General features: G+C 40.4%; 1 protein-coding gene across 2 annotated transcripts; it reads right to left on the bottom strand.

Moving 5' to 3' along the window:
- Positions 1-216: 216 nt before the first annotated feature.
- On the bottom strand, positions 217-21274 carry LOC126643811 (transmembrane protein 68-like). Of its 2 annotated transcripts, none has more exons than XM_050322488.1 (7): positions 21160-21274; positions 16933-17263; positions 14344-14508; positions 8375-8568; positions 6169-6229; positions 4256-4395; positions 217-2291 (listed from the first exon to the last, which is right to left on the bottom strand). In XM_050322488.1, exons 2-7 carry the CDS (start codon positions 17258-17260, stop codon positions 2187-2189), a joined length of 993 nt encoding a protein of 330 aa, XP_050178445.1. In that variant the 5' UTR covers positions 17261-17263; positions 21160-21274; the 3' UTR covers positions 217-2186. The 2 variants fall into 2 exon arrangements, with proteins under 2 accessions (XP_050178445.1, XP_050178436.1); XM_050322479.1 differs by lacking the exon at positions 21160-21274 and adding an exon at positions 20853-20961.
- Positions 21275-23880: the final 2606 nt, after the last annotated feature.

The raw sequence follows: 23880 nt of genomic DNA, 5'->3' as shown, positions 1-23880 counted from the left end.
TGCTCAAAGCCATCCTGAAGATGCAGCAAGACAGGCCATGTATCACTCCATTTAGTTCAAACACAACACAAAACTTCAAAAGTCTATTCCAGTTGTCAATTTTATTCAAAAGGTGTCTTCTATACATTTTTAATATATAGAAATAAATATGAAAGGCCTATACAAATATGAACACTTAAAAGAGTTCCAATACTGTCCTTCATTTTTTTTTACTCATCTTTCAATACTTAAAGGGACAAAACTGCAGCAAACAGCCCACATATTTAGTAAAATAAATTTTACAAAATCTCTGATAGGAAATGTCTGTTCGTTTCTAACAGAACTTTTTAGACTGAGTTTTCTTTTACAGATATATTCAACCTCAACACAAAATATGTTCAGCTGCCTTTGAGATGTTCACAATATAGACTGATGCACATTTTCTTCAAGGTGGACAGTTAAAAAAAAGGTCATACTTAATTTATATTCCAATGCAGGAATTTGGCATTATCATTTTTAATGACATATTGCATTAATATTTTTTAAACACATACCAATAAATTAAAAAGAACACAATCTTGCCTTCAAGTAAAACCCAAGTCATTTAAAAAACTTTAGAATGGGCATTTGCTTCTGTATAACATGATTATTTCCAGAGCTTTAAAAAATTCAATTTAACACCACATAAGATGCTTTTGATATAAAATAACATCATGAGTAAGCTTTTTGCTTCTTGTAAACCATAACTGATAGACACTTTTGCAGAAAGTGATATTTTTCTAACGTAGGGCATCATCCACATGCACTTATTGTAATGTCACTAATTTAAACGTTTAAAGGAGCATAAAGTAAAGCATGTGCTTAAATGGTGAGAAGAATGGATTCTAAATCAAATACAACTGTTCCTTCAAAATTTAGGTGTTGGGTTTTTTATGGAGGGTGTGCATGGAGGTTTTTCAAGAAAAGGTCAAGGCCCAACAATACTGAAAGGAGACCATGTCATACAGCAAAAACCTCTTTTGTCTTTTCTTAAGGAATCTGTCCTCATCCCAAAACCAAAAAAGGTCCCCAATGTTAATTTAAGAACTGTAGATTAAACTTGCTGGAAATCAGAAGAAATATTTCAGATATTTCCTATTTGGAAATAAAAGCACAGGCTTTAGCTCAGAAAAAATATAGCAATACAATTTGCTGTAAGTGCACAATAGTCCAATCCTGCAACTCCTTCCTGTTGATTCAATCGTTTTCACTTAAGAAAAGTATACAGAACTTCCGTCTCAACCCTGATTTAATAACTTATGTAAATAACTTGTTTGAAGAATATGTATTTTTAACACTTTACCCATATACTAGATCTAAAGGCTATTTGGGAACGTCTATCCTGTTTTTCAAAAGAACTTCTATGTTTAGAGAGCGTTGTAATCACTTTTTCTTCCCTTCAAAATAAACCTTTGTGAGCTCATCATACAAAACAGTATACTCATTTCCACTTCTTGACGTTTAAATGCTTGGCTCAATCTTTCAAAAGAGAATTTGTAGATCAAATGAGAAATATACGGGACAATACAGCTTGAAACAGTAGCTGTGTTGCAGGGTTCAAATTTGACTCCTCCAAATTCTTTCTGAGCTCACCCAGCACAGGTTTTGCAGTCATTGCTAGAGGTTCTACAGGCCAAAGGTTAACTGTATTCCACCAGTGTGAGCGTAACAACCTAAAGAAAGTTTTCATACGTGTTGTACAGCATTAATCTGGCCTGAAAACCCTACTTACAGTAATGAGGATAAACAGTAAGACTCCACCTCCGGGTGAGGAGGGGGTGGTGGGAGAGATGTCAACGCACCAAAAAAAGGACAGACCATGTACACAAAGGCTTTCAGTGTCATTTTGGGGGAAAAAAAAAAAAGAAAAAGAAAAACAAACAAACAAACAAACAAAACCAACAAAAAACAATGACCCACATACTTTTAAGGTAGGAATGCATTTATCAAAAATTAAACTTTGCTCCATTACGAATGATTTGAAGTTTGGGTTCCTGAGCTTGATATTGAACAGATGAAAGGGCAAGTGACTTCTACCTTACATTATACAGCAGTATCTTTAGGACAGTATTTAAAACCTATTATTAGAAGAATGAATAATTTGCAAATATGACTTTAAGAATATTATACCTAAATAGCAGTTTATAGTAGTTTAAGTTCAGGAGACCTTAATCGTCTTTCTTATGTGATTGAAATCGTTCCATTAAAGCCCTAAATATATTTCCTGGTATTTTCTGATGTTTTTCTATTAGAGCTTGGACTGCTGCTTTTGCCTGTAGGGAAAGAGAAAAGGTTTTGGTCAGATTAGGTCATCTTTATGTAGCTCCTATATTAGCACAATTTCTAGGCTCTTCTTCATCCTTCCAAATGCCACAGAACTACTGCAAGTACAAAATACCATTTTTCCATATCTAAGCCCACCAGGTGTGACTGCGGCTACACTGCCATGGAACGGACCAACAAACTAGTACCTTTTTTTTCTGGTAGCTGAGTTCACAAACTCTATTAATGATACGCAAACATAAAGCAACAAACAGAGTAAAAATGCCCAGGTTTGCATCAGTAACACTATTTCAGCATCCATGAACTTTGCTTCTAAACACACTCAGAAGCAGCACTGGAAACACCACTGTGTCTCAGCACATTTGACTTGTACAAAGCAATGACCCCTGCATCCCAGTCCCAAAAAGGAACTGGTCCTGTAAATCACACTTGGGTCACGTAGCTGCATATGGCAGCAGCCTTCACTTTCACTCAAAAACCAACCAGGCCAAGGAGTTCACAGCAGCCATTCTTATATAATAAAAGCTCTATAGGGAGCATTCAAAGCAGGGCAATATGCAAAAGCTGTGGCGAGGACACACTGTAGCCTTCCTATTCTGCCTAGAGAAGCACAGATCAGACAATTCTTAAGGCCAGAGACTGAACAAAGAATTATTTGCCTTTGTAAACCAGTGGTCAGCAAGGGGAGATGATTGTTGGTACAAGCTCCCACTGTTCATATGAAGTACGTGATCAGCTGCCAAGTCCTAGAGAAGGACTTTATAGATCTGGTCCTAAGTGTTTCTAAAGATCTAAAATTTGTATTAGGTAAAAAAGTGAGCCTAATTTTTTTTCTACATATAATTGAAAAATGCATACTGTGCCATAGAATGAAACATGAGATACAACTTTAAAATCACTCTAACTAGGACTCTAGGGAATTCACATTCTAGGGGTCTTATCTAGCAGAATTTGCATTTAAGTCAGAAGCAAGTGAGGGTTGGCACAAATTATAATGCCAATGCATGTTTGAAAGCAATAGAAATACACATCCTCTCCTCAAAGCCAACAGTTCTGAAGTCCTGTCAGACTGAATCCCAAAAGAAACAACCAATTTTCCATAATCAGGGCTTAAGATAATGCAGATAAACAATTTATAGATAAACATTTAAGTCATTTTGCAGAGATCTAATCAGAGGGTAAAGAGATGAGGAGAGACAACTAAACTGACACCTGCATAGTCAAGAAGAAAAGTCTCTTTCTCTCAAGTGAAGTTTTCAGAATGATTAAGTGACCATCTGTAGAGCTTTCAAAAATGGCTATTTCAGCCCTCTCCACCTCACTGCTCCACCATTTAACTGGTTTATATCTTGCACTGTGAAATCTATTAATAAACTGAATGAACATGAGGACATTAGAATCCTTTCTACAAAGCACCTAAATCTGAATTAGGAAACATTTAAAAGTTAATTTGTTGGGTGAGAAATTGGGAGGAAATAGAAACAAACACACTAGACAAAGCAGTGAAATCATTTACCTTATATTTTATTGCATGAAATTCCAACAGCTTGTGAACACAGATTTGCTACGTTTGAAAGGCTTCATCAGTGTCTTTCTGAGAAGACTAAGAAGCAGAACACTTCCCCCTGGATGAAATGCTTCTCTCTATTTATCAACCCAGAGCTGTCTTATCTGACTGAACTCCTTCAGTCTTTAAAGCAAGCTGTTTCTCAAAGCAAGTATAGAGTGTAATAAACTTTAAAAGACCTAGGACAGCTGCAGGCTGTAGTAACAAGAAGATAGTATTTAAGGGCATTGAGACTTATACAAGTACAAAACTAACCATGATTCCATCAATTTTTATAACTGGCTCCTAGGCAGAAATCACTTGAAAAATCTATTGCAGTGTTTTCTATCAGAACATTCAATATTTAAAACAAAACAAATATCTATGTCTATCTATATCATATCTTACCTTTGCAGCTAGTTCCTCAGCAGTCATATTTGGATCATATGGAATGGGTTCTCCAATAAATGTACGTAGCTTGACTGGAAACCCACCATACAGGGGAACTAATGGCAATCTAATACGTTCATATAGTGACCTAAATATTTCTAATGTGAAAAAATTTTAGGGGAAAGCAGGAGAAAGAAAGGTGAGGGCAGGGAGAATGGACAAGAGAGAGAGAGAAAGAGAGAGAGAGAGAGAGAGAGAGAGGGAGAGACTGATTATTCTGTAAAGTTTTTTTTTCCCCACATGTCTCAACATTGAAATTGTAATCTAGTTCCCAAACCAGATTCTAAAACATTGTGTCATCTCAAGTGCTGTTCTACCCTTGACTTTCATTTTCCAAAAGCTGCATTAATGCTAACATCAGACTTGTTTCTACCCTAACTTGGTGTGGAATCTTTCCTCCGAAGAGTATCTGAAACAAGAAGGAAGAAGAGGAGAAAAATTCAATAGCTGCCTGTCTGGAGAGGACAGGAATGCTATGCAAACCAGGTTACAGGTTCAGCTCATTTTACAGGTTAGTTAAGTGCTTTAGTATTGGAAGACTGCACTGGTCAGTCCCACTGTGGTCTAGAGAATCAGAAATAGCCTTATCTGCCTAAAGGTCAACCATAATAACACACTGAATTGCTCTTTCAGATCACACACTGGTCGCAGTTAAACGGTATAAAAAGAGAGAAAAAATCAGGTATTTCAATCAGCTCTAAGAGGACACAAGATCTTTGCCACATGCCACCGTTTAGCATTTATCCCAAATATACCCAGAAGAGATTCTTTGGAAAATGCTTGCTAATATTATCTTTGTCAATTACAGACAAGAAATTCCATTAACTGATGAAAATCCTTACTGCTCAAGATGTGGAATTATCTGTAAAATATTACCTATAAAAACAAGTATTCAAAAACTACTAAAACTGGCGTAACACCTTCAGTGATCAAGAGAGTTCAATTCCTCTAACAACTCTGCTGCAGAATGCAACGAGCATGAATGATTCTGGCTTAAATTTCTTCTGTTTGGGGTGATTCTCCCGAACACAGCAACAATTAATTGCTGTTTATTTTTGTACAACATGACATCTGCATGTGATGCCTTGGCTGTCTCCATGCAATATTTAGCTCTTAATTAGAGGAGGAGAGCAACAGAACTGTGTTGCCCCTGTAGTCCTCTAATGAAGGTGACGATACCACACTTGAGGCAGAACATGTGGTGTGGAGGAATCCCTTCAGGCCCCTTCTGCTAGAGAATAAGTTGAAGAGCTTAAAAAAAAGGGAGTTTAACACTAGAAAATGAGCAGAGATGTGGACATCTAATCATCCCAGAGCTAGACGTTTCAGACATAGACCCATCTATTGCTGTTCTGTCTGGAAATCTCACAGAGATAAGGAAAAAGAGCTGGCAAATGCAAGTTTTTGTGAGGAACCACAGGTGTAGTGCAGAATAGTAAAGCAACTACAGATTAAATAATAGTCCAAATCACTCAAAGTTTAAGCACAGGTAAAGCTGTAAGTACAGAGCTTTAGGAGAACATTCAAAGGAATTATGTGTCAGCTGCCAACCTAGGAGAAAACCTAGGGTTGGCCTAGCAGATATAAGCAGAGAAAAAAAGCACTGTAAATCTTTCTGTCTTTTTCTGGCTCCTTTTTCCTTTCTTCTACTGCTTCTGTAAAGGAACACTTACATGGAAAGTAATTTAGATGAGTCAATACCACATCTAATGCTGATATCAAATCCTAATAACATCTCTGAACTCTAACAGGGAGCAAACCTCAAGAAACAAGGCTGTGTTAAATCTGAAATTTATATGGGAATTACTTCTACAGAGATAGGCTAAACACATATGGAAAAAGAAACTACAAAAAAATAGAAAATATCTTACTTATTCCTCCTAATGTCCTAAAGCCTTCTCGAACATTTTGTGTAAACATAGGAATGATGGGCTAGGAGGGAAAAAAAATAATTAAGAATTTAATGAAGATAGCTCTAACTGAAAACCTTCTACCTCACTTAAACACAACAAGCAAATTAATTTCAAAAGAGTTTCTCAGATAAGGACATATAGAGAGCAAAACAAGTATTCTTAATTTCTTCCATGACCTTCTGCCATGCGATTTCAAACTGGAGTATACCACAAGATTTCAGAGAGTCAGTGATTCAGCAACTCCATTTTCTCAAAGCAGGCCAGAATTTCTGAACCTGTGGAGCATCCTTGCATCCCTTGTCCCATCTGGCAGTGTTTGTACAGTTGTGACTTAAGTGTTTAAACCTCTTACCTAATTTGTAGTTATGCTCAAAGGGAAGAATTCACAGGATTGGGACACTAAATTTGCCTGATTCATCTCTGCTATGCTGATGGTATTGCTTCACACATGATGTGTCATATTCAATACATGTCCTTGATTTATTTCTGCTGATGAATACTTGGAATGGTGTTGAATATTTCAAGTTTTTATTGCTGTTTTTGTTTACTGCAAACAGCTGTCAAGATTTACAAGAACTGTGAGGGGGGCAACTACTATATGAAGTTTTTCACCATCATTTTATGTCATGCACCCACTGTAGATAGCATCATCAGAAATACAGAACTCTTCATGGGATTTTCATACACTCAGATGCTTATAAACTTTTTAGAAACAAGCAGAGAGATGAGCTAGTACATGAAACTTTTCAGAAAGGAATCACATTGGGGTTCGTGGGGGGGGAAGTCTGTAAATAATACAATGCAGTAACAGAATAAAAAGAAGTGCAATTGCCTAAACTGAATGGTTACAAATTTCTTTATTCTACAGAAATCCTACTTGGAACATTTTACTTCTGACATAGAAGTAGAGATTTCTATATGCACCAAGTTAGCTTATATGACAAAAATTCTGGCAAACAAACTGCTGAAATGAGACAATTTCAAGGAGCTGAAGGTTCTGATTTTAGACACATTTTTCTGATGCTTCAGTCACATTTTTCTTTCCATGAGGAATTTTGCTTACAATTCAAGGTGACTTAAAGTTCATTTTTAATCCAAATAAGGATGTTTTTCCCACTTTCAGCCTGCCTCCAACACTATTCCTTTTTCACTGCATCTCTCAGTTGTTTGGTTTTTTTTTTAGGGGCGATGAAAGTACAACACCCTTGCGAGTGCGTAAAAGGAACTGAACGCATATTCAATAAAACAAATATAATGAGTACAACCATAGCTGAATCTTAAGTATGGCCTTTCACATGCTATTAAAATACACTAGTAAAATCTAAACCTGCTGAAAATACCCTGTTTAAGTAGTGTTATTTTCCTTGTGAGAAAAGTGACACACACTTGGGTCTTAAAAGTATTCTATTTATGTACAAAATCCAGAAATTTAACTAGTCTCTCTTTGACAGTATCTAAATATGAAACTTTTGGTGTGAGAGTTGCTTTTCAATTGGGTATATGCAGACCTACGGACATATGCACATACCTTTCAAGTACAAATACAGAATGAGAGGGACTCTGAAATTATTATTATAATATTTACAATTCAAATATATCACACACTGTTGTGCCTTTCACAGTTGGTTCCCTATCTGCCTGCTGACCAAGCACAGTGCTATACTTTAAAACTGAAGGGACACTTCACACCAGTGAACTCCTGCTGCTCCTGCTCTATGCCCTGGATTTTACTACCATAAAATGGCAATACAGTGCATAGTGCCAGTGAATCTATACTCTGCTGGGTCACAGCATAGTTCAGTGAAAGGAGAAACAGAAATGTTGATGTAAGGTTGCTTCCCAACCACCTCTGATCAGAGGTTAAGCCATTACAATCCTGACCAGTTATGTGTAAACCAGGAGACTTTTGAAACAGAGAAATCATCCTTTATTTCATCTCTCATTCTTTTAAACTCCAGGTTTCCTGATCACACTATTCTTAACTGACTCTAAAGCCTTCTTATCTATCAAAAGCAACAAAAAGAGTATTGAAATGTAATTATGAAAGTAACCATACTCATGACAGTTAATGTCACAGCAAATATATGATAAAATAGCTTTCCCTGGAAGAAAGTATCAATAAGTTAGCATTCTCTGCTTCTCTTTCATGACCTATCATACTCACCACTTTTGCATCAATGGCCACCTGAGCAAAGCCTTTCCGATCACTCCACAAAATAGTGTACATCTCATCACTAAAGAGTGCTTCCCGAACTCCTCCTGGGGCAATAGCTAACAGGTGGCCCTCCTTCAGAGTACTGACACAAGCTTCTCTCGGACCAGGTATAACTCCATGCACATCAAGTAATATCTTAAAACCTGTAGAGTAAGACAAAATTAATTCAGAAAATGTTCATTCATATTACCATTGAGTACAGATCTCCAACACAGAACACTATGGCTAAAACTTATTTGTCTAATAAGCTATAGCCCCAAATGCCCAAGAGGGACTGAAGCATTAAGTTGTGCTTATAGATTTTGGTCTGCAAAGTTGATGTTTTAGAGGTTCAGTGGCTTTTTGTCATAGTAAAGTGAGGTGATACCTCACTATCAGCACTAAACTGAAAAAAAATTGGCACTGTGACATCTTTCAAGTGTCCCTTCAAAGGAGTTGACTCCAGGGCACTGGCTTCTTCCTCAAGCTCTACTGTTCAAATGTAGCACAATCCAAATAAAATACAACAAGAAGCAATACCAGCAAATTGTTGTGGTTTTTTCATTTTGTGAACTTTGGCAAAGCGCAGTTGCGCACAGGGAGAATGATTCATTTTCTTTGTCATTCTCTGCATTACAGATCACTACAGCACTTGACTCCCTGCTTCAGTCTGTGAGTACCTGTGAGTACCTTTCATACAAAAATCTGAATTGGGTATATTCATCTTCTGTTAATATTATAACTGATTTTTTTAACTTAAGGTTATACAAACTCCTCATATTATCCTGCATTTGAAATGTCATACTGAACCCACTCTCCAAGAAACAGCAGAAATTTGCTTACAAGCATCAAATGGGAGCACACCTGATGAATTTAGACAAGGTTAAAGGACATAACTAGCATTAACCTCTGCTTGCAGGAAATCAGCCCTATTAACTGGTTCAATAAATTTCAAATTTATACTGTATTTTTGAGTACTACACACCAAAATGAGAACATTCCGTGACTGAGCAGCATGGGCAACATTATTTTTTTTTCTTGAAGCTTCCCACTGAGGCAAACAACTTATCAGCCACAGACAACGAAACAGAATTGATCTAATCCAGTTTGCCTCTCAATAATAAATAAATAGTTGTTACTATGAACACACATTTGTTACATACACTCACATGCTGAAGAAGTGATAGAAATATAGTTAGGAAGACAGATCTGTCCTCCCTTACAGCTCACATAAACTAAGGGCTTGAGAAGAAAAGCATGAGGCAACATATCATTAGTTTATTCTTAACTCAACTCTGATCTCTAAGTAGTCTTTGTTGGTGTGAGTATAATTACCCTTGATTCATCTCTGTACACAATCAGGATCAGTGCACAAACATGACAACTGAACAAACACAAGCTGCACTACACCTGTCACATATTTTGCTGTGCCTGTCTCGCACACTGCTGGTGACACTCGCAGTCTTCATCTAGTAGCATTTGCACAGAGGACACCTGAAGTACAGTTTTCCTGAAGTAAATTCATTTCTTTCAGGTGCTTTGTTTGTGCGATCTTCAACAGCTGGTTTTTACGATGTTTTGTATTCCCAAACTAATTAAAGCTCTCTCGAAAGTACCTGGTGGTAAGAAGCTGCCTGTCTCTAAGTCCTTCCTATCAGTGAGCTCAGGAGAGAGACAAAACAGTCATGAGAAGGGTTGAGCTGAGCAGGAAAAGGCACTCCAAGGAAGCAGAAGCTGTGACAATAGTCCTCCTATCTTCATTGGATATGCTGCGTGGGCGGGAGGGTGCGTGTGACAGAGCAACATCACAAGTCTGTCTAGTTCATAGGTCAATAAAAAAAGAACAGAATGTAGACAGAATACAGGCAAGAATTTGTACCTACAGAAAAGTCGTGGGGGGAGGTTTCAAGTCTCCACAAAGTTTCTCAGATGTATTTCCCCCCTCGACTTTCAGTATAAACTTTATATTCTTAGCTGTACTTCATAACCTAGGCAGCAGAACATACATTACTATCAATGTCTCTGCTACAGTAGCAAGGAAGAAGAACCTGGCTCTGCTAAAGCAGCAGAGAGAAAGAAATTAGTGCAGTGTCCCTGAAGGGACAGCCAGGTACCTGTATCCAAACCAAAGGGCATCATGAAGTCAGAAAAAACTCTGGGGTAGTACCTGGCTGTTGCATGTGAGTGACCAAGAATCTATTTTTCCATTTTAAACAGCAAAACAACTCTCAAAATTATCTAAAGACAATTTTTCAGCCTTCCAGAGCACGAAGGGATGCTAATTCTTCAGGATACCAAGAAGTCCAAAATTAATTTTATTCCACAGTTTAACCTGGACTCTGCCCTTTGCCCCAACATACTTTTCATCTCTTTTCCACAATATTGTGTCTGCACCAATGTTTGAAAACCCTTTGGAAAGTACCCAGTAATGCCTTTAACACTGCTCTCAATATGTGCCCCATATACATTTCTCTAACTTAGCCCAAGTGACTGTAACATCAGGGCTTCTCAGCTACCTGGCAGGAAGATGGCAAGGATGTCATCTTTACTCCATGTTTGACCTTTAGGACACAGACAGAGAGGAGTCATTTAGATCACTGAATCCAACCTTCCACAAATGTAGGTAACCACATGTGTGTATCTACCGAGCATCTAGTCCACAAGATACATACACAAGGTGTTGCAAAGTAGCAGATGAGGAGCCACAGCCCCTTTTCTCTGGGACATTACAGGAGAGGGGCTGCCTTAGTGTCCCAAAATAGAAGGCAACCTTATAAAGAGGGTTCCTAGATGGCTCTAGGAAGCAAATATGGCCCATACTATAGGAGAGGGTGATGGAGAAGAACACAAGTGAAATCTCAGTCCTCACTGTACTGTTTGGAAAAAGACTTGAGCATTACACAGCTAAGAATCCAAAAGAACCAGAAACCTGAAATATTGGTTTGGATTTTTTTCCCCTGTGGCTAACCTCCAGTTATTAAAAGAAAAAGTAAAAAAAAAAAAGCCACATGACCATATTTCATATCCTTCTCCCACAAAATACAAGCAACAAAAGCACACTTAATACCGACACAGAATAAACTGAGACAATCAAATAATTTCCTTTTGTAACAACGTGAAAGAAAGACACATTACAGAATCACAGAAGGTAATGTTCAGTAGGAATCTCCAGATACCTATAGGAGGTCTTCTATTAGGTTAGATACCCTTCCATAAGTTATCAAGCCATATCTTTCAAGGCTAAGGAGTAGGGAGGGGCAGTTTGATGCCACTGCAGGCTCATGAATCCCTTAAGAGGCACGGCAACATTTTACAAACACACTCCAGTTAATTCAGGACAGCAGTGCCCCATGCAGAGGATGCAATGGCAGCACCCTGGCAACTGCACCCTGGCAACTTGAAATTCAGAGTTATGGGATGAGCCAGTACTCACAGCTATTTGTAGTAGATTTAATAATCATAAAACAAGAAGAATCATTAAATTATCTAATCCAAGTGTGTCTTACAGAACCCCCAAATCACCCCCCATTTCCCCTCCATTTAGCACAGTAAATTTTGGTTAAAACATCTTCTGAAAAGGTGTCCAGTTTAATCTGAAGATTTAATCAAGATTAGATAGCCTTAGTACTAGGACAAATTTATGCAATCTCTTTGGTTTGATTCACAAGAGAAGCAGCATCTACCTTGCCAGTCATAGATTACTCCGCAGATTTTTAAACAATTCAGAACATATTCTGGGCTCTTTGGGCTTGTCTTCCCTGAATAGCTTTAACTCCTTCACAAAACCGAGAATTATGTAGATTGGAAGGAAGCTCTGGAGGTCATCTTGTACAACCTCCCACACAAAGCGGGTCCAACTAGATCAGGCTGCTCAGGGCCTCACCCAGCGGAGTTTTGAAAGTCTCCAGGGATGCAGATTCCCCAACTTGTCTAAGCAATCTGTTAGGTGTCTGATCACTCTAATGGTACACTCTGATGTACCTTTCTACATGTCTAATGACAACTTCCTGTGTTGCAACTGGTCTCTGTTGCTTCTCTTTCTACCTCTGTGTACCTCTCAGAAGAGTCTGACTCCCTCTTCTCTGTACCCTCCCATTAGGTTGCTGAAGACAGCAACAGTATGTTCTCTCACCCTTATCTGGTACAGATCAAACAAATCCAATTCTCTCAGCCTCTCCGCATACACTGTGTGCTCTAGCCCATCATCATCCACTGAACACACTCCAGTGTGTCAGTGTGTCCTGTACCCAGGAGTCCAAAACTGGACACCTTATTGGAGGATGTGCTTGCACAGGTGCCAAGCCAAGGAAAAAACCTCTTCACTCAACCTGGTGGCTACGCTCATGCTAAAAAAAGCTCGGTGTGCAGTTCATCTTCTTCACTGCAAGCACATGCTGCTGATTCACACCCAACTTGTGGTCCACTCAACGCCAAAATCCTTTCTTGCAGAGCCATGTTTACCCAGGGTACTGTTGCATGGAATTGTTCTATCCCAGATGCACAACTTTACACTCGCTTTTGCTGAATTTCATGAGGTTTCTACCACTTCACTTCTATGAAGTCTCTCTGAACACAAGCTCTAACCCCCAGTATAACAATGGCTCCTCTACTTTGGTATCATCGGTAAATCTGCTGTGCATGCTCCAACCCTTCATCAAGGGGTACAATAAAACCACTAAGCAGCAGTGATCCTAGCATCAATCCCTGAGGAACGCCTGTAGAAACCAGCTGTTAGCTAGATGCTGTATTGCTGAACTCAGTTCTTCGAGATCAGCCATTCAGTCAGATGTCTTGCAATGTTACTAAATGATATTTGGGGGACTCCCACTATTTTAAGGCAGAAATGGAGAAAACCAACATAAGCTACCACCTGATAAACAGCTGTGCATAAGTGTTAATAGATACAACATGAAGCCAAGTCTGCATTATGAAATAGGCTATACTGGTCAGCTGTATACAAAAGATTTGATAATCAACTCACAAATCTGAATCTGTTGGCAAAAGCAATTGCAGAGGCAAAGCCATGCTGTGATCAGGATCAAAGTGTCGTTTTCAGGGACTAAGGCTGAAGGAAGACACTAGGGTCTTGTGGACTAAGAAACAAAACTGTATTGACAAAACAACAGTTTTCTTATATGAGTTGTTTCCACTAAAAGCATCAATACACTACCGAACACTCCTTGTAATTCATTTTGTGAATTGACAGGTTTTAAGTCACAAACTGAACTTCGGAAAAGAACTGGGTACTACTGTGTTTCACACACACAAAAACCAAACCCCTCATATAATTAATTTCACCCATCAGCAGTGTATTTCAGTAGGCTGTCCAGTCAAAATATTGCTCTAGAGATATTTTTCATTTTCATCATACTCCACCTCATGTTTCACCATGAACATGTTGGACACTTCTACAGCTTTCCTCCAAAAAAGATTCTACTCAAAACAGTCTTCCAGGGGACAGGTTCCCCTGGCTCACCATACTCAGCTGGGTGGGATGAGAAAATACATTGTCTCTCCAGACTAATATTTTTAATTTTAACGGCACTGATTCCAAACAGTTTAATTCTTAATCAGGATACACAACTCATTCTGCCTATATTAATAAAAAAGAAACATCTTATTGAAGTCTTTGCTGATGATGAATACAGAGACAATTGTTTCTCCTATGATCTCCCTCTATTTGTTTCCAAACACCCTAAACTCATTGGAAGGCGTTACCCAGAGAGGAGAATGACCCATCCTTGCATGGACTAGTCTTAGAAAATCATTCTTGGTTGTAAAGAACATGTGAGAGACACCTCTACTTCAACACTTGCACTAAATTTGTCTGAATATCTGTTCTAAAAGCCGTGTTCCTGTGATACAATTTCTATTAATTACACCATTAATAAATTTAAGTAAGACTTCCAAAACTGCTTGTTTATAATGAAGTATGTTACCTGGTAATCTAAAGACGAAATGATCAGCTACTACGCGGCAGCTTCTCTTCGTTGTCACGTGAAGTCTAGCCATGAAATAGATATAGTCAACAGGAGTAGCTCCATGATAAAACACAACAAGCCCTGGTCCTTCAGGAATATTTTTGATACCGTGAAGCTCATAACCTGTTAAAAGTGTAACAGATGTCAAAGTTTGATACAAATCTATCCTAAAGAAAATAACTTAGAGCAAGCTCAAACCTAGAGCTATTGAGAAGTAGTAACAGCAAAGTGACCTTTGCACTGGCCAAGAGGCAACTTGCAGCATTTACAGGAAATACAAGCTACTCCACAGAAAATCAAAGCTTCATTTAAGGCAGAAGTGCTACATATAAAGAAAGAACTAAAACATAAATTAAAACACTCAGTCTCACTGTCTTGAACTACACCATTTCTCCTCATTTTTTCAGTTCACTGTCTTCAAGGCTGCAGAGTTCTCTGACTCAATCACTCAAGAGAAATCACAACAAGGGCTGAAGTGGTAAAACTACTATTTCAAGCTATTATTAACCTTTTGAAGTTCATTGCCAACAGTGACTGTTTAAGAAGATTTGACGTGACAGCACCCATTTACATGTCTCCTTTTACTCCAGGGTATGAAGTTTATCTTTGTTATTTGTATCCAAGTTACCCCTGCTCCAGTTTTCCATCACTAAGTACTAAAAGCTAGCTGGAGCTTTATATGCTTAGCTGAAAAATACATAAACACAGTAAATTTCTTCACAGTAAGTTTCTTACTGCACTTACATTTCTATTTAACAGTGCAGAATATGCTTAGTTTAACACAAAATATCAAAATGCATCAGTAAAGAACATATTCAGTTAATATCCAGTAGTATTGTTGCAGTATCTTGTTTGAGGTTTTTATAAAATAAATAAACAAAACAAACCAACCAAACAAAAACCCCAAAACAACTAAAAAATCCCAACCAAACCCTGTCACTTCTTCCAAAGTTAACCAGGTCTGCAACTCCTATTTCATTAATTTATTTTTAATTCTGAAGGTACTTTGACTCTTCTCCTCTGTTTTACTTTGTATAGGTGTGGAGCTGCAGCAGATTGCAAGTGTTATCATCTGTACCATCCCAAGTGACCATTAATTGTGTCCACGACAGCCAATCAGTACATACAGCACTGGTATATCAAATGTAAAGGTACAGGTACCATGCACCAGTTGTGTGCATTGGTTTTGGGGCTTTTAGGTTTTGGGGTTGGGTTTTTGTTTGGTTTTTTTTTTTTTAACAATGCTGTGAGATTTGAGGATTAAAAGCTCTTCCTATGATATATTGGTTAATCATGTGGGGAAAAAACAATTGCAAAACATTCCATTCTTTAGGAAGAGAAGTGTATAGATAACAAGGAAGCAGCTGGCAGGGCAAAAAAAAAGTCACAGCTGCCACTGAGGGACTGGATAAGAATCTTTTCCGTGCAAATAAAAAGTTAGACCTTACAAAAAGAAAAAGTTACTAAGGCTTAAAAGAGCCAAGGCCTTAAAAAAAAATCATTTTCTTATGAAAAAAAGTAAATAGCTTTTTATTGTGAAGTGAGCATTTTAAGCTCTTTGATGTAGCTGTTGATTTTGATGTAGTGTACTTTCCTAGATTTGAAAGTTACATCCTAGTCTTACAAAGCCCATCTGATACAGCTGCTGCACCATCTGGTTATCAATGCCTTGAAAACCCGCTTCCCTTTGAGTAGAGAACAAATAGAGATGATTTTCAAGAAGGATTTGTTCTTTATGTAAATTGCTCTTAAGCATCTCTTTCTCCTTTAGCTGCATCTAGACTGAATGGCTCTGAAAGAGGCTTATGATTTCCTTAGAAAGGAAAGCCAAATCATTTATTAAGTCTGTCTTTATAAAGAAATAATAGCAGAAGGACAAGGAACAGGGCCCTTAATTTTGACATTCTAGTAGAGAAAGTAGTTGTCCAAAATACATATAGAGAAAGAAAATAAAAAAGTAGAGTTCTGTAACAGGCTCTAAAGTTAATTTCAAGAAGCAACTAGTGAGTGAATTGACACTTAGTGCTCCTTTTAGCCCTCATTTGGCACTTGATGTAAAAAACTGTTTAAGTGCAATTAAATTATGCTAATATGTGCTGACACACTAGCTATCAAGGAACTGGCATTTAACTTCTAGTCTTCATATACTGACTATGAAATAATATAGATAATTGATCTAATTTTTAATGTAACAGACATTTCAAGTCTTCTTCAAATGAGAAAATCCAGGAGTAGTTAAAAAATGTGTAAAAAAAGAAAAAAAAAAGCAATTAAAAATAGCCTACACATTCAACCAGAAGAAAGATCTCATTTGTAGCAGCAAGGCAATAAATGCATAAGGCAAAAATTTTACATAGAGAAAAAGTCTCAATGGCTTATTTTTTAACTCCCAAGCATCACTGGCAGTCATTGACAAAACAGAAAAAAAAAACCTGGCCTGAATTGGCATGCAATAGCAGCAACAATCAAGTATATAATGATAATCTTGAAAGGTAAATGAGGAGTAAGAGCTTCAGCAGGTTTTAATGAAAGTCAGATCTTGCTTACCATGCCATATTCTTCCATGTCCATCCCACAGGGTAGCCAACATTTCTCTTGCACCAATCCAAACATCATGAGAATATGCTTCCTTTAGTTCATTCTTCCTTTTATAAATATGAAGAACAAGAATGGAAATGTAGAAGAGGGCAACAATAACTCCTGGAAGTATAAAAACTACTGCAAGTGGAAAAAGCACCCATACAAGGTAGAATGCATAACTCAGATAATCTCCAATATGCTCCACGCCAGTCCATTCTTGCAGAATGTAAGTCAGGCAAGTTAAGTAGGACATAGGTATCGGTCCTGCAATACAGGATTCATTTCCACCTGTCATTTCCTGTTCAAATTTAAAAATAAAAAAAGCAGATTAATAAATCTTCCAAAAAGATAGGCCTGCCTTTATTTATATATGCATTTAATATATGCACATATGCATTTCATTCATATACCACTCACCCCACACCCCCCAGCAGCACCTACTAGAAACATAACAGTTCATGCAGCTGAACTTTTACTTGATCTTTATAGTCCTTTTCTTTTGTGTACTGGAAATGCTGACAATTCTAATTTATAAAGATGGTGCAATTGCTTAATCTCAGGCTAAGATTTTACCTCACTGAAAACTGTTCATCTTACACAGATTCAGAACATTTATATTGTTACCAATACCAATTAATAGTGTATTTTTGATTTTCAGAAAGTAGCATTGATTAGTCTAATTTATTATTATAGTAAAACAAAACCATCTCCCAAGCATTAACTACAACAAGAAACGGCACAATCTCAAATCCAATGCTGTAAAAAAGAAACCCCAGTGAACACTTCCACAACCATTCGATGACTTAGGAAGAAGAAGATGGTCTCAAGTAAGAAAGTCTCAGGCCTGGTGAGACCTTTAACTGTATCTGGAAGACTCAGAGCACAACACAGAGAGGCAGCAGGAAAGAAAGGGGGTGGGGGAAAGATCACAAAAACTCCTCTAAAAGTTTTAGCTGTTCTGGCTTTACTCTGTGTATAAGAACCTCTCTTCTCCAATGCCAGCTCCTAAGAAGTTCCCAGACTAGACAGACCTCTCTGGATTGGTATTTCAGACTTTCTATAATTCTGGAGCAAGACTTTCTTAGCTCTGTACAATTTAGGGGAAAAGTTGCTATTCACTTCACCTTACAAATACAAGACAACCTGAATGCTTGACTATTTTAGCTACAGTGCTTAATGTCTTGGGGAACAAAAGTTGACCACCACTTTATTCTAGACTAGGATAAGACTTGACATTCTGCTAGTCAGGACCAAGAAGAAAAACACTTTGCAATTACAACATAGGATTATAGAGAGAAACAGATTAAGAACAGTATTTCTGAAAGAATCTATCTTAAGGTTGTTGTGTTTCGGTTTTTTATTAGAATGTGACTTACAGTACGTATGACTGCAGAGCTCTGATACTAGACCAACACATCAATCACTCCTTTACTCTTGCTCTGTTTTTGTATGCAATAAATGAATGAAATTCAGAAAGCTTGTTAATACTACCAGCACTCCAACAACAACACAAGTTACGAAGCAGATCAGTTTTACTACACATTTGCTATGAGACATTGAAACATGTACTTTACCAGAACTCATCTCACTCATTTCCCCGTCTCAGTTTTCCCTCACACTCTGATAGACCAAGGATGTCCCTTTTCCTCTGGATTTGAAATTGGCCTCTACCCACATTGCTCAAGATAATTCCTATTAATGAGAAGAAAGCTGATCTCATTACAAGGATTTTGCTCCTGCGATCCATGCCTGTTCCACTAATTCAGGCTTACAACATTTTGCTCCTCATCAGCTTCTTTGCTCCTCAGCATGACAATGTGACCAGCAGTTGATTTATCTTCAGCAGTGGATAAGTACACAGCATTAGTGACATGCACTTCACTGATTTCATGCACTTTTGTTTGGGGGTGTGAATTAGGAGGAAAGGAAGGGAGAGTGACTGTGGGGGAGATCAAGAAAAAGCTCCTTCTCATTCCTGTTGCCAGAGCTGAACTCCAGAACCTGTCAGGCAGCAAACACCCACAGCAAGTATAAGAAACACAACTTGTGAGACCTAGTAGGATTTAGGAGTAGCATTCAACGCCACAATATTTATCAGACTGTTACGCCTGGACTTCTACAGTGGTTCCACCTACCACCCAGAGAACAATATGGAGCATGAATTATGGCACAGAAACATCTTTTCAAAACCAAGAGGCGATTATGTAGCTTAAAAGATTACTTAAACTATACTCTCCCACTGATTACATTTTTAATTATTTATGGCTTTCTCCAAACCCCAAATCCTCATCAAGTAAATTTAAAGTCCTGTCTACACATGTCAGGCTTGCAAAAATATTACGTGCCCTTTTGCCTATAATGTTCAATGCAATACCTCAAATGCAATCATCGCAGGTTTCTAAATTTACTTGCACATTTATGTGCTAATCTGGAACAGAAATTAAAATCTGACATCTTGTGTGCTACCAGCCACAGAGGCAAGGTCTAAAGGACTGCCTTCTCTTAGGGACAGTTAGCTCTACTCTGAACAGTGTTGTTTACTCATCTTGAAGGGAATCACAGAATAATTCACACTGGAAAGACTCACTGAACAGCACTTGTCCAACCTCTTCTAGCTAAGGAGTTGGTTCATGTTGCTCAGTGCCATATGCAGTCCAGTTTGTATTAGCTCCATAGAGATTCCACAGCTTCTTTGGATCCCTAATCCAGTGCTTGAATACCTTCATGGTGAAAACGTTTTTCTTTATTCTAGTTAGAATTCCCCTTACTACACTCTGTGCCTGTTGCCTCCTGTCCCTTTTCTGCAAAGATTCTACCTCCCTCTCTCTAGAACCACTCCTGAAGAGCAGCAGCAAGGTCCTTGCAATGTGGCTGCAATGTCAATGAAGAAGGGAAGGCAGATCATTATCAAGAATAGCACAAGATCTCCACACCGAACAAAGGTTCAACATGGCTCTTATATGCTGACTGGTAACAACACGTTGGTCTGTTCCAACTGTACAGCTGTGACTGCACAGAGTAGTTAAAACTACAAAGTAAAGCACCCTGTCTTCTAGAAACACCAGCAATGTCACTCTGATGAGGGCCTCATCCAAGCAGAGAGACTGCCCTGCCTTCCCTGTCAGAGGTTCTCTGACAGCTGTCATCATCCAAATCTGAAAACTACAACGGGGTTCAGTGCAACTAAGCGTAGTTCCACTTTTAGCCAAGCTACAGGCAGAATCCCTCTGTATATGAGCACATTCTTATTTTAATTGACAGCACTGACACACTTGCTGTTGTGCAGTTCAAACTACATATTAAAAGTTCTAATTTCCTAATAAAGCAGCTTACACGCATTTCTACTTGTTCAAAAGGATGCAGTCTCTTATATGACTAATGACAGTACACACTGACTTATGCTTACACTTAGGGCTTTACGCTGATGGTGAAGTGGAAGCAAGGCTAACACACAACAGTTCCTCCCACTGACTTCTGGCACATGACCCAGAAAAGTCCTTAATTAAACGACAATAGTGGTCTTCAGCTGCAGTCCGCACATCCCGGTTAACTGAGACCCTACTGATCACGCTAGAAGGAGCAATTACGGACAGCAACACACACTGCTGTAAGCCACGCACAGCACGACTCCGGCATATTCACGAAATGCTTGAGCGAAGCCTCTGGAGGACATTCCAGTACCTCCAAACGAGAAGGGCACTGCAAAGCAGCAGCTACTGCCGACGTGCCCCTGCCGACAGAAATACACGGCCGAGAGCATCGCCACCAGAATCAGCAATGCCACCACAAACACACACAGAAAAAAACCCAAACAAATCAACCCAACAAACAAACAAACAAAACCACCAAAAAAACCCAGAAGACCCTGATAATCCTGGCAATGGCACCTGCGACTGGAGAGATCCTAGAAGTCAGCGTGGTTTACCCCTTGTTTTGGCACAGGAGCCGGCCTGGCTCCCGTGCCGGCGGGACAACGCTGGCTCTGCAGGCGGGGAGTGGGACCCGGGCCCCTCTTTCCCGGCCCGAAGGACGCGATCCCGGCCCGGCTGTCCCCGCGCAGCGCCCGCCCCGACGGGAATCAACGCCAGGCCCCGAGCCCGGGGGTGACCGAGACCCCCGGGCGGCACCCGCGGGGAGGCGGCGGGGCCAGGCCCTGCCCGGGCCCCCGCACCGCGCCCGGCAGCGCCCGCTCACCTTGCCCTGGCGGAGGCGACTCCGGCTCCGGCCCCGCGTCCCTGCCGGAGCCCGGTTTTGCTTCTCCGCCCGCCGCCCCCGCGGGGGCCGGGTGCCCGCGGGGCGGCGGGGCCGGGGCGGCTCCGGCGGCGGGGCGGGGCGGGCGGGCGCCCAGGAGCGGGGGCGGCGGGGGCGGCGGGGGCAGCGGGAACTCCGCGCCGCTGGGGCCGCGGGACCCGCCGGACCCGCGTCCCGCGCGCACCGCCCGCCGCTTCCGCCGCCGCGCGAGGGCGCAGGCGCCGCCAGGGCGCGCGCTCCCCGCGAGCGGGCGGGGCGGGGCGGGGCGGGGCGGGAGGCGCCCCCTGGCGGAGCGGGGCGGGAAGCTCGGGATGACGGGATCCCAGGATCCATCCGGCGGGAAAACAAATCCGAGATCTTCGAGTCCAACCCGCGACCGGACAGCACCATGTCAACTAGAGCATGGCACTAAGTGCCACGTCCAGCCCTTCCTCAAACACCTCCAGGGACGGTGACTCCATCACCTCCCCGGACAGCCCGTTCCAGTGTGTAATCACCCTTTCTGCGAAGGAATTCTTCATGTCCAAGCTAAACCTCCTCTGCCACAGCTTAAATCTGTGTCCTCTCGTCCTGTCACGGGTTGTCTGGGAGAAGAGACCGACCCCCACCTGGCTACAACCTCCTTTCAGGCAGCTGTAGAGCCACAGGGTCCGCCCCGAGCCTCCTCATCTCCAGGCTGAACAACCCCAGCTCCCTCAGCCGCTCGGCTGCCGTGCCCACTGGAATACACTGTGTCCCACCTCTTCACCCTGCTGCCTTCAGCACCACTCACCTCCCAGACACCCCTTCCCAGCACCTGCCAGCCCGGGGTGGGTGTAATCCCCCTTCTCCAGCCCTGCTGGTGGTGCCGCAGCAGCAGCAGCAGCAGCCATACCTGGTACCACTGCAGGAGTACCCACGTGTACCCACAGCTGCAGGAGTACCCGCTCCTTCCCACTGCATGCAGTCAGCGTCCTGGGCGGCTTGCAGTTTGGATGTGGCATTCACGGAGCTGTTAAGGTATTCCTGACTGGCCAGCAGACTTGGATGTGGTCCCTGGAGTTATATATAAAGAAAAAATAAAAATCACTCAGAGAAATAAGCAGTGTTTCAGTGGCGGCAGGTGCAGCTCCAAACACGCAGGGTGATGTAGCTTCCCTACCTTCTGAGACAACACGTAACTCCGCCATGGCCGCTTCCTCAACCTTAGGTGAGGAGACCTTGGCCAGAACTGGCTGTGAGCTCTTTCAGACCTGTGCTTCCCATTCTTTTCCAACCGGCTGTCTTCTACATTCACATTGTACGCCTGTTCAGCATCTGCAGCTGCTCAGCTGTGCATTTGTGTAACTCTGTTTGCACTGCCACTCAATTAACTGGTCACAGCACCAAGCCTGCCAGAGTTCAAGAAGCGTTTGGATAACACTCCCAGGCACATGATGTGACTCCTGGGGCTGTCGTGCATGGTCAGGAGTTGGGGTTTGATGATCCCTGTGGTTCCTTTCCAATTCAGGATAGCCTATGATTTTATGATTTTATTAATTTATTTTTCCAGTGTTATGAGTAGGATATTTTTCCCCAGTGGAAAAGCACATAGTTTGAGCTGGATAAACCTTATATGAAAATAGTTATGAAAACAGGATTTCCCGGCATTATTCACTGGGCAAACTATACCCAAAAAGAGTCATAAATGCTGCTTTAATTTTGAGGCAGGCACAGGTCATTTGCATTTGCTGGTTTTAATTTCTTTTTCGTTGTATGATGATGAGGCTAAAAATAATGGTAGCAGGGGAGTGATTTGATTTGCAATTACAATTCTATTTGTATGACAAGCTCTAGTTTCTGTAATACCAGTTTCTAGTTCTAATTTCTATACAGTTGCTCTAAAAATAGTAAAAATTTTTAGAGAGCCACTAAAATATAGTAACTGCTTATTATTAGAGCAGTATTACAGTGTTTCTGGAAAAAATTGTTTACAATTTTTTATTAGAAAAATCACATATACATCATTCAAAGTCACTCCTGTTTCTCAATAATAATTTTGTCTATCATCTTGAGACCCCAGAAAATACCCTTCAGACAACTGTGACAGAAGACAATAATAGAAATTAATTTTTACTTCAGCTCATTTCAGATAAGCTGCAGATAACACAGTGATGCTGCTGTAAGATGAAACAGCCCAGTAAAAACTTGGACTTTGTTAGCAAAATGTTAACAGCTGTCTACATAGGAGAGATATAGGCAGAGGTCTCTTCTTTGAAAGATCAGTTGCTCTGATTACGGATCTCCTATCCAAGGCTTGTGCTCTGTTCTGAGTTGCAACACAGCCCCTAGCATCATGCAATTTGAAAGGTCTTGCAAATTAAGATTATTGAAGTGTTTAACTGGTTAGAGAATCAGAATTGTTTAGGTTGGAAAAGACACTTAAGATCAAAGATCATTAAGTCCAACCATTAACCCAGCCAAGCCCACCACTGAAGCATGTCCCCAGGTGCCACATTCACACATCTTTTAAACATCTCCAGGGATGACGGCTCCACCACCTTCCTGGACAGCCTGTTTCAATGCTAGATGACCCTATCAGTGAAGAAATTTTTAGTAATATCCAAACTAAACCTCCCCAGCACAATTTGAGGCTATTTCCTCTTGTCTTGTCACTTGTTACGTGGGAGTAGAGACTGACCCTCA

This window comes from Myiozetetes cayanensis, unplaced genomic scaffold (genome assembly GCF_022539395.1).
Source record: "Myiozetetes cayanensis isolate MyiCay16 unplaced genomic scaffold, myiCay2020 scf1, whole genome shotgun sequence".
Taxonomy (NCBI): Eukaryota; Metazoa; Chordata; class Aves; order Passeriformes; family Tyrannidae; genus Myiozetetes; species Myiozetetes cayanensis.
The sequence above is the reverse complement of the archived record's forward strand: the minus strand, read 5'-3'. Positions and strand labels throughout refer to the sequence as shown.